At 36.6% G+C, this 12,015-nt stretch overlaps 2 protein-coding genes across 2 annotated transcripts in view; one reads left to right on the forward strand and one right to left on the reverse strand.

Annotated features, from left to right (window-relative positions):
• Positions 1-12,015, forward strand: part of KLHL1 (kelch like family member 1) — a 379,658-nt gene that overhangs the window by 255,730 nt on the left and 111,913 nt on the right. The window lies entirely within an intron of this gene.
• LOC118649650 (insulin gene enhancer protein ISL-1-like) lies at positions 7,000-7,911 on the reverse strand (the record flags this gene model as incomplete). Its single annotated transcript, XM_036296969.1, has 1 exon — positions 7,000-7,911. A coding segment is annotated over one exon (570 nt), but the record flags the coding sequence as incomplete, so codon positions are not given.

The following is a 12,015-nucleotide window of genomic DNA, read 5'->3' on the forward strand; positions in this document are numbered from 1 at the left end:
TAGGTTCTCCAGGTTCTCCAGCCAGGTTCTGTAGCCATGTTCCCTTGCTAGGTTCTCCAGCCAGGTTCTATCCAGGTTCTCCAGCCAGGTTCAGTCACCAGGTTCTAGTCAGGTTCTCTTGCCAATTTCTGTAGTCAGGTTCAGTCCAGGATCTTTTGCCATGTTCTCTCGCTAGGTTCTGTCTCTAGGTTCTGAGGCCAGTTTCTGTCCAGGATCTTTTGCCATGTTCTCTCCAGCGAAGTTCTTCTGTCTCTAGAGAACGTTCTGTGTAGGTTCTGTGCCTCTTAGTTCTGTGTTCTAAGCTCTGTATTCTAAGTTCTGAGTCTTGCTGTCTTGTTACATCTGTATTTATACCAGTTGATTCAATCCTATCAATCTCTATTACAAAGGTTAGGGCGTTTCTTATCTCCATTCCAGGGAGTAAAGATTATGTAGCTTAAGCATGATTGTTCATAGTTAAAGTGATTAATTACCCGCCTGGCACTTAGTTGAGGGGTTTATTCCCTCCCTAGCTTCAGGGGAAAATCCCTACCTGGGGAAACAACCTTTCTCAGAGACCTTGGTTAAAACACATAGTGCCAAGAAGGTGAGCAAACATATTAAGAACAGTATGCCATATATGTCAGGTCCTTTGAAACAGCAAGGATGGACCGGCTCCCAGCAGAACACTGACTTTTTAAGATTTCTGTGAGGCCTCTAAGTGGAGATGTTGAGTAGGCATTAAATGCATAATTCAGGAGCTTTGTAGGTATGGCCAGGATATACGTACAAATTAAGAAGTTGTTGGCATTAGATATAATTTAAAGACATGATATGAGATGGTATCATCAAAGAAATGAGTATAGGTAAGTAAGGGGAAAAAACTGAGAATGATGTTCTGGGTCATTGAAACATTTCAAAGAAAAAAATGCTAGTGACCAAAATGGAGAAACTACTCAAAGAGTGTAAAACACCCAGGGAGCTTGCTTGATGTTCTGGAATTTCAGGGAATAAATCATCACAGAAGAGTGAGTGATCAGCTATACCAAATGCTGCCGAGAGGTCGAATAGAATGATGCCCAATAATTGATTTTTTTTATTCCACAACATAAAGGTCATAGGTGACTTTGACAAGATAAGTCAAGCAAACATGAGAAAATGGAAAGCAAACTTTTTCCTCCCACAGTGTCTATCCAGAGCCCTCTACAAAGTTTACCATAGTGCCAGCTGGTAAAGAAAAAAAAAAAAAAATTTAAAGGGCTTGGGTCCATTTTCACAGAGTCAAAATGGATGATTCTGGAGCTGAGAGTTAATAAATTGATAAAAGCCAAACTGGGGGAGCAGAGTCAAACATGTTTGTATATACTCAGGTATAATCTAGAAAATTTGATGATATAAGAAAAAATGATTGGAATATTTTCTTTGGAAGTACTAGCATATGTAAAATTTTATGCACAATGGATAGACTGCTATAAAAAAGAGATTTGAAAATTTTCTATGTCAACAGGTAAAAAGTAAAAATATATGTGAGCAGAAATTGGTAGGTTAGCAGATGCAATGGTGTGTGAGTTTATTTGGATTCTTATAAATTAATTTAGTGTTTGATTATTAAATTAATTTAGTGTTTGATCTGGATAGGTTACTTAATTTCATTGGATCTCAATTTCCACATCAGGGCTATGAGAAGATGGAAATATTCCTTCTGACACTAACACTGTATGAATAAAAATAGGTTTTAATTTTCTAAATGTTGATCCCTGTTCAAAATTATGGACATAGCCAAAACCGGTTTGGCTCAGTGGATAGAGCGTCGGCCTGCAGACTGAAAGGTCCCAGGTTCGATTCTGGTCAAGGGCATGTACCTGGGTTGTGGGCACATCCCCAGTAGGAGATGCGCAGGAGGCAGCTGATCGATGTTTCTCTCTCATCGATGTTTCTAACTCTCTATCTCTCTCCCTTCCTCTCTTTAAAAAATCAATAAAATATATTTTAAAAAAATTATGGACATAGATGATTTTATAGAGAATTAAGAAATGTACACCTCCCTATGTAAAAAACAATCATGTTGTCTCAAACTTCTCATAATCCTTTCATTTATTCAAAATATAATAAGAAAAACAAACAACAATAAAAAATAAATAAGTCTCTTTTTGCTCAATTATAAATTGATTTTAGTGAAATATAGATCTCTTCCATTGTAGTCATTTTTTTTTTTCAAAATTATCTTTCACAACTTTTAAATGGCCAAAAATGTTACAACTTAAAAAATAAGCTTTAAAATGATTTTCTTAACTTCTATAATTTAAAACGTTCCTAAGAGGCAAAGAAACAAACTATGAACTATGTGAAGGAACCTTAAGTGAATTGAATTTTATCACACATGTATTGAAACAACAACTACTGAGATTTTAATTACCAAGATTATCAGTCAAATCAAACAGTATTATCAGTCAAATCAATTCACAATTATATTAATGAATCAGAAAATGGAAAACAAATACCCCCTAGAGAAGAGCTATTCAGAGAATCAGGCACATACACTCTTTCCCATTCAAATATAATGGAAAAAAGTTATAGGTCACCCCAATTCATAAAGTTGTTAATTTAATAATATTTAATAAGTAACAAATGGTACACTGCTAATGCAAAAAATTATAAATACTTGTTTATTATTTTCCATAAACATTCAAAATTTATTGGAGCATTTTTTTCAAAATAGGAAGAAAAATTTTTCTAGAATAATCTTATTGGTGCTGAGTCCTGTGCTGTTTCATACTGTAACTGCAAAGAAAATGGCGCACATACCAATTTACTATTTCCCACATATACATCAAGCTTTTCCATTCAATACTCCTGATGAATTGAAAGAAATTTACTTTCTATATGATCAGTTTTAAGTTAATGAAAAAAACTTCAGATTTTGCTATTATAACAAACTTTTGCTATTGAAAGGGCGAGGACTACGCCCTCCACCTTGCCCCAGGGTAAGGGCTACGCCCTCCACCTTGCCCCAGGGTAAGGGCTATGCCCTTCATCTTAACTTGGCCATGTGCTCAGCAAGCTTCTTCCCGGAAGATAGTCAAGGGAAGTGCACGCCATCACTATGACCACATCCTGTGTACTCCCGCCTGGCCAATCGGCAGGGCCCACAGTCCTTTCTCCTCCCCTTACCCCAAACCCCTATAAAACCTCTCTCCACACAGAGTTTTTTCTCTCTCGGCCACTGGAGCTTACCGTTGCATCGGTGAGTGTGGCAGGGGAGCCAAACCTAGGTTTGAAATGAATGACTCTTTGCTTTTGCATCAGACTTGCTGGCTCCCTGTGGGTTCTTGGGAATCATGAAATCTGGGCACAACACTATTCTGTCATTGATTTCATCAAGTATAATTTATTAAGTGGATACATTACTTTTCTCATGATATATGAGATAACAGTGTGAATATTTTTACCTTTGTTAATTTGAAGTCATTTCCTACCCACTATTTGCTTCATTATCAGGTCAATTGTGATCAGCATAGAATTTGTTTTTCCATAATTGCCATAATGTTTTGCAGGTAGAAATTGAGATTCTGAGAATTGAAGCAAACTATTTTAGGTAATATTTTTAAGTGAAAAATTCACTGATACATGTAAAATTAAATTTTGGAAGCCAAACTCAAACAATTTTTCCCCCACCACTGATAATAAGCTTTCATGCAAAATAAATGTATCTTTTGACTCATGTCTGGGCATTTATCCCATGTTGAAGTATAAACTGTCATTATGACACCCACAGCAGAAGTGATAACACAGATGCTGAGAAGCTCAGTTTTTCAGGTTATATCTCAAGTAGGAATCTAGATAATTTAAACCACAAAGCCTAATTTTATTAAAATTAGTTCTTTTTTCTGAACAAATGAGCAATATTAGTTACCTATAAAATTTTTCTTGAGATTCATAATCACATACATGTTATGTATTGACTCAATGTTCATTATAACCATCATCTTAATAAATATGTAGCTACATCTATATTTCTCTTCATAATTACTATCTTTAAATGTATTTTATTGCATTATTAATGAAAATTGATATTTACACCTTTATATCACCATGTTAAAATTGTACTTTTACAGTATATATTGTTGTAATGCACCCCACAAATCACAGAAGGATGCCTCAAGAAATCGAATTAAAGAGTCACATTTATTGCAATCCAGGACTATGAGGGGCCAGTCCCCAAATCTCATAGTAACAAGATGGTTGCAGCTCCAAGGTTATATAGGCAAAAAATCACAAAGGTATTTTTTTTTTTTTTTTTTTTTTTTTTTTTTTCTAAATGAATACTTTTTTTTTTTTAAATATATTTTATTGAGTTTTTACGGAGAGGAAAGGAGAGAGATAGAGAGTTAGAAACATCGATGAGAGAGAAACATCGACCAGCTGCCTCCTGCACACTCCCCACTGGACATGTGCCCGAAACCAAGGTACATGCCCTTGACCGGAATCGAACCTGGGACCTTTCAGTCCGCAGGCCGACGCTCTATCCACCGAGCCAAACCGGTTTCGGCATCACAAAGGTATTGATTACATCCCAGGGTTTGGAATGAGGAACCTGGCTCGCAAAAAGCAGATTACAGAAGCAGAATTAAGCATGTTAATTATAGTTTTGGGTCTCGGGGTCACTGAATTGACAGAAATACATTATCTAGAGCCCTCAGGCCTGGAATGAGGAACCTAGTTTGCAAAAAAGCAGTTTACAGAAGCAGAAACAGCATGTTATAAACACATTATCTAGAGCCCTTGGGTAACCTGGGTTAAACTTAGGCATGTTATCTAAATTACAGTTTTGGGTCTCCGGATCGCTGAGTTGATAGAAACACATTATCTAGAGCCCTCGGGTCTCGAGACCACTGAGTTGTCACGAATTCATTATCTAGAGCAGGGATGGGCAAACTTTTTGACTCAAGGGCCACAGTGGGTTCTTAAACTGGACCAGAGGGCCAGAACAAAAGCATGGATGGAGTGTTTCTGGGAAATAATATAAATTCAAAGTAAACATCATTACATAAAAGGGTACAGTCTTTTTTTTTTTTTTTAATTTTATTAATTTCAAACGGGCTGGTCCCGGCCCGTGGGCCATAGTTTGCCCAGGGCTGATCTAGAGCCATCGAGGCAATTTAGAGTAATTGCGCTGTCCTGGTCTCGGGACCACTGAGTCAGCTGGAACGCATTATCTGTGGCCATTAAAACAATTTAGGATAATTGAGCTGTCCTGTTTCCCAGGTACAGAAGAATGTGCTCTCTAAGACCAGTATGACCCCAACCCATGGGATATTCACATTACAATTAATAAGGCATTTAATCGAATGGGATGATTTATATAATTCAGAAAATCAAAATAACCTGTCCATTGTTAAACAAAGCAAATAGGTACATAAGCCAAACAGCAGGGTTAAACTATAGATGGTTGTTACCATACTTCAATATCTATGTATGTCTGTTAACATTTCCAATAATCATAATGCCTATTTTATGATTTACTATCAGTAAAATATGGTGATATAGTGCTCAGTTCTTTATGCATCTTATCTCATCAAATGTTTCATTACATACCTATTTTTGTATTATGGATACTTAGTTTACACATAAGTAAATGGAGACTTAATTTACCCAAAGTCAGGTATTGTAGAAAAGGGGTTAAATAGAATAGTATTGCAAAATATTAACTTTTTCAAAAGGTATTTGCATTTAGATGATCAAAACCCTATTAGTTTTCATATTATTATTATTATTACCCCTGCTCTTTTTTCTTTGACTCTAAATGAATTATAGAACTCTAATCTAAAAGTGATACTGTGATACTTTAAAATATCTCAAGAATACTTCTAAGTATCCCTTCCTTTTCACTAAAGAAAATGTATTTTTCTTTGGCATGGAATAATAATTTGATAAATTGATTTTTTTTTAATATATTTTTATTGATTTTTTACAGAGAGGAAGGGAGAGAGATAGAGAGCTAGAAACATCGATGAGAGAGAAACATCGATCAGCTGCCTCCTGCACACCTACTGGGGATGTGCCCGCAACACAGGTACATGCCCCTGACCGGAATCGAACCCGGGACCCTTCAGTCCGCAGGCCAACGCTCCATCCACTGAGCCAAACCGGTTTCGGCGATAAATTTTTTTTTTTTTTTTTTTTTTAATTTATCTATGCCAAACGTTTATTAGTGAAATAGTCCTGAAGATATAATCCTACATATGGCGCTTTGATTTTCACATATTTAAGGAAAAAAAAATGACAAAACACATAGAAGTCGACATATAATTCAAAGACCATGGTACAACCTTTGTCTTCTTTCTTTTTTTTACTTCAGCAAACAAAAAAATAATGTCAAATGACATGAAAAGTGGCAAGTCTTCCGACAATAAATAATAAATTACTTTATAATTCTTTTGCAATGCAAGAGCAAACAAAAAAAAGTTTCCTTTTTCTTTTCCTCTTTATTTCGAGAGAGAGAGAGAGAGAGAGAGAGAGAGAGAGAGAGAGAGAGAGAGAGAGAGAGAGAGAAACAGTCATTTTAACCGATAACTATACACATCTTTGGGGGGAAAGTTCTTGGACAGACAGGAGAGTCAAACACAATCCCGAGACGCTTGTGGCAAAATAGAGGTAACCTTGTTGCAATGCTTTATAAGTCGGTTTTTAAATCTGGATTCAAAAACCTTTAAAGTCGCTTCAGACTTCTTGATAGAGGATGGATCTCAAAAAAAGAGGAGGCGGGGGAGAAGGGGCCAAAGGAAAAAAAATAAAGGGACATGCTAAGAAACCCAGGCTTTCAATTAACCCCTTGTTAAGTCAACTGGAAACCTCGCGGACCAGCGCCCTCTCCTGAAAGGGCCTTTCAGCCGCTCCGCCTGCGGCTCCTGTTTGGCAAAGCCGGGGACCAACATAGAAACAGCACCATTCAGAGCCGGGCGGACTAGAAACATCGCTACATCTGCTTCTCTCTAGATGGGCAGTGAAATGAAAGCGCGCTTTTTTTTTTTTTTTTTTTGAGATCCTTGAATATAAATCCTCTACGTTTTAAAAACGTCTTTTTTTTTTTCCTCAGTCCTCCTAAGGTCACTGGATAGTGAGTGTTGGGTTCGGGTTTTGCTTTGTTGTTTGTTTTCATTCTAGTAAAATCCCATGATTGTCTTCACAGTGTTGCTACCATATTACCTTGTCATTAAAACAGACTTCGTGCATTTCATGGAGCATTCATTTCCTCAATTCAGTTTCCATGGACTGGGTCGTTAAATACTCGTGTTTCGGAGTTCAACGGGATGGGCGCCCACTGTCTCCAACAGGGAAAAAAATGCATCTGCGTGAGTGTTCTCAGGCCTCGATGGGGCTGGCCACCATGCTGTTGGGGGTGTCCGGGAGCTGCGAGGACATGGAGGCCACTTCGCTGCCGGTGGAGTTCGAGCCCGGTCCTCCCTCGGAGAAATTGACCAGTTGCTGAAAAGCAGGCTGATCTATGTCACTCTGCAAAGCGAAGTCGCTCAGTACTTTCCACGGTGGCTGGTAACTCTGCACCTCCACGGGGTTGGCCTGCAAGCCACCGTCGTGCCTCTCGGGACTGGCGGCCACCATGGGAGTTCCTGTCATCCCCTGGATGTTGGTCTTGTCATTGGGCTGCTGCTGCTGCAGCTGCTTCATCATGATGCTGCGCTTCTTGTCCTTGCAGCGCTTGTTCTGGAACCAGACCCGGATCACGCGCGGGCTCAGGCCGGTCATCTCCACCAGCTGCTCCTTCATGAGCGCGTCGGGCCGCGGGTTGGCGGCGTAGCAGGTCCGCAGCGTGTGCAGCTGCTTCTCGTTGAGCACCGTCCGCACGCGGGTCGTCTTCTCCGGCTGCTTGTGCACGTGCGGCCGCAGGGCCGGCTGCCGCGCGGAGATGGGATAAATTGATTTTTAAAGAACCAAATTTAATTATCAATTTTAAATCAAAATATTTTTCTTCTAAAGAACATTTTTAAAAATACCATGTTGAAAATAAATTTAAAAATAAAAATTATATAAGTGATATTCTATCATTGAATTCTTTCATTGTGTAGTTTCTTTGACATGGCTACATATATGTTTTCTTACAGTCATGGTGTGATAAGAGGTTACAATAACTAACTTTAAAAAAAAAAATCAGGATTTTGAGTGTATGAGAGTTTATTAATGACAGCAGAAAGTAAAAAATGGAAGAGGATAAATGAAAAGGTAATATTTTTATGATTTATTTAAAAATACTTGTGTATTATACTATGGCATTCATGACTAGTAAATCTATATTTTAAGTGTAGGGATGGGAAAATACCTTTTGCTCCTACCTTTATAAGTTTTTCTGGCTGGACTAATAATCAAATTTACATGAGACATATTAGCAGGAGAAAAATAACCAAGTTTAATATGTATGTACACACGGGGGTTCCATAAGAATGCGAGACGCAGGACCAAATAGGTGGTTAAGTCTTATAGGCCATCTTGAGCTAAGGAGAAGGGAGGTTGTGGTTTGGGACTTTAAAGAGCAGGAAGTCAATTCACACAGAAATAGAAAAGCTAATGTTTAGTGAGTAAATGTTTGCCGACCATCTTTAACAATGAGACACAGAGAGGACTTTGATCAAAGAAGCCTTGCTAGATTTCTTTCTCTCTCTATCACACACTATTTCATTTTAAACTCTAGTACTTGTGATCTCTCCCTTCATGGAGCAGGTCCTTCACCTAAATTCCTTTGAGGCAGGAGGAAGGTCTAAGGTTTATCCTGAGTCTTTTGTTTCTTAACAATGACCAGTTTAAAATAATCACTACCCTAAAGAGATATCTTTTGGGATGGCAAACTCTCCTCCTCCTAAAATAATTAATGTTATTGAATAGAAATAATTAAATTTTATTTCACATAAAATAGTTTGCTAGACTATCTTAAGGAGACTTTAAATTATTTTTAAATTTTATTTGAATGTATTGGGGTGACATTTGTCAAAATTATATAGGCTTCAAGTGTACATTTCTAAAATATATCATCTGTATATTGGGTGTTCACAACCCAAAGTCAAGTCTCTTTCCATCACTATTTTTCCCCTCTTCTACTTCCCCCCACCCCTATTTTCCTCTTGTAATCACCATACTGTTGTCTGTGTCTATGAGTTTGGGTTTTATTGCTTAATCACTTTACCTTTTTTTTATTCATGCCCCCCCCCAGACTCCTCCCCTTTGATTACTGTTTAATATATTTTTATTTCCACCTGTGTTTTAATACAATGGTGTTCCTAAAGTTATATATTCCTATTTAGGTATTTCTGCAAAATTTAAATCCTTAACAATTCCCTGGTTTACTTATTTATTTTTTTAAACAACTCAGGCAGTCTAGAGTTATATTATTCAATACATGTGTACATTAAATACACATTAAACATATGTATAAGAATTAAATTTATGAACTTTAAAGCTCAAACATTCCATATTTTCCACAGGATAAAGTGACAAATGTTGATGCTAAAATTGTTCATTACTACAACATGGTGTGGTTTGTATTATTAAGCCTTCTTATATCTATATTTCGTCTCTGAAATACTTTCAATGATGTGCTCTAGATTAACATTCCCCAATCCTAAGTCCCTGGACAGATATTATGTATAGGTATTCATCACAAAACTCTTTCATGTAAAAATACGTTTATAAACTCATTTTTTATATCCACCTTTTGAAATTTCAGAGGGCAGATTGTCAAGATAAAGTCTCTCAAATTGTTATTGGAGAAATTAGAGTACCCTCTTCCCTAATGGAGGCTGGGGGTGGGATCCTTATGATATCTCAAGAAAAACAGTTTTCTGAGACTCACACGGGAGGATGAGTGATTTTTATTAGTGTGGAATCACAGCCCTGGGTTTCCAAAGTCCCATTCCAGTCATAGAAGTGTAGCTGGTGTTTCAGTAAAGCGAAAAGCAAAGCCAATGTCCAGAGTTCCAGTACCATGTTGCAGCCTGGTCCAGTTCAGCATCCATTAATCCATTTTGTGTGAAGTTCACATGGCTGTGGGCCATTTGGGAGAATGCCAGGAAGCAGGAGTGAGAGAGCCCACAAGTCAGGAGTTAGGCACAACACACCGAAAGCAACAAAAGCATGAGAGCAAATTCCTTTATGTAAGAGATCAAATATCCCAGATTTTTCAGCCTTGCAGTGGCCACACCCATTCTGGCCAATGACCTATTTCCAAGTGTGACTGACAGAAAAGTACCTTCCCTATGTCACTCCAACTTTATTAGGCATGCATTTATCTTCCCTTTGCTGGATCCCTGGGGAGTGTAAAGTTGTAGCTGCCTGACAAAGCTGTCCAAATAACATGCCTATAATATTTGTCCTTCCCTTTGGTACTTCCCTGTTATTAATAACTAGGTTAATTACAACAGTATCAAATCTCCTAATAAAGAGACTCACTTAATTTGAACTTGTGAAATCCCTGGATTTTCTGAAGAGCCCTTATGTTAAGCAATGGCTATTAAAATCTCATGGAAAGAATTACCTACAGAACACACTAGGGAAACACTGTTCTGGGTGGTTCCAGTTTTTAAAGTTTTGGAATTCTCGATTGTCAAGGTTTTAAACAATGGATGTTCATTTAGAGTAAATTATCCTAAATTATAGGTGTTCTAGATGTGTTTATATTTACAAAATTGGCTTTCTTCCATTTCTATGAAAATGTCTACGACAAAGTAGCCTGCAAAATTGGCTTTGCCGAACTGGAAAAGTAGCATATTCAGTGAATTCAATAAGCTGACCTAGGAAGACCTGGAAATAGAGTCATAAATAATAATGAGTGTGTTATTCTCGATTCAGTCAGCTGTGGGACTTTTCCAAACCATTAAACAACTTCCCAATTTGCTACAATTCAGCATAAGTGCTGTAATCTTTTCAAAAGGTGGTTAAAAATTACAAATGGCAAATATATGGTAAGAATTTAGGATGTTATGAATATTTAATCACAATGAATACCTGAAATCTGATTTCAGTCAGTAGTCACTCATAATATTCATCTTTTATAAAAATAAAAGATAAAAGTTTTTCCTACTAGATTTCATGCTAATGTTCATTATAGCTAATATATATATATATATATATATATATATATATATATATATATATAATTGATTAGATTTTTGCATTTCAGGCATAACCTGAGTGCAAAGATCTATTTAAATGATACATGTCCATTTCACCTGATTGATCATTTATTTTTTTAGGAAAGTAGAATACCATTTTGTTATGATCCATGTCTAGGAACAGACTTATGTGTTTTCTGTTTGCATAAAGTCTTAAACAGCTATTATTTCATTATTTCATATGTCAACCAAGGTTTTTTTTTGGTAAATATACTTTAAAAAGTTTTAAATAGCCTTTAGATTAGGCATTATCATTTTTTTGAAGTGAAGTCGATGATAATGGCTTAACTCTAGTGACATCTTTCTCCACCTGTATCGATTCTTCACTTTTTTTTGTAGTTTATTTATTTTTTTAATTTATCTTAAGGAGAAAGTTTGGAAGCAGATATAGTAGTTAGGAGGTATTTAAAAGTCAAGGTGATGATGATACTAGCCTATCCTAGGGTTGCAGTAGTAAATATATTCTTTATATATTTTGAAGGCCAGATTGCAAGTATTGTCCAGTAGATCTGATGTGTTGAATGAGAGAAAAAAAATGATGACTCAGTAGGATGTTACATTATATGACTTTATATATAAGGAGGAAGGTTCGATGAATGGATGAATGGATAAATGAATGGAGATTGAAAGATAAAGATAGAGATAAGAGATAGAGAGAGAGAAATGTTTTAAGAATAGACTCACTAAGCAAGGTGTATTTTCTTTTTAATTTTACTTTATATACTTTATTTCTTTTTATTAAATTTGTTGGGGTGACATTGGTCAATAAAATTACATTTCAAGTGTAAATTTTTATGTCACATGATCTGCATATTGCATTGTGTGCCCACCACCTAAAGTCACATCATCTTTTGTCACC

Source organism: Myotis myotis, unplaced genomic scaffold, assembly GCF_014108235.1.
Source record: "Myotis myotis isolate mMyoMyo1 unplaced genomic scaffold, mMyoMyo1.p scaffold_m19_p_3, whole genome shotgun sequence".
Lineage (NCBI taxonomy): Eukaryota > Metazoa > Chordata > Mammalia > Chiroptera > Vespertilionidae > Myotis > Myotis myotis.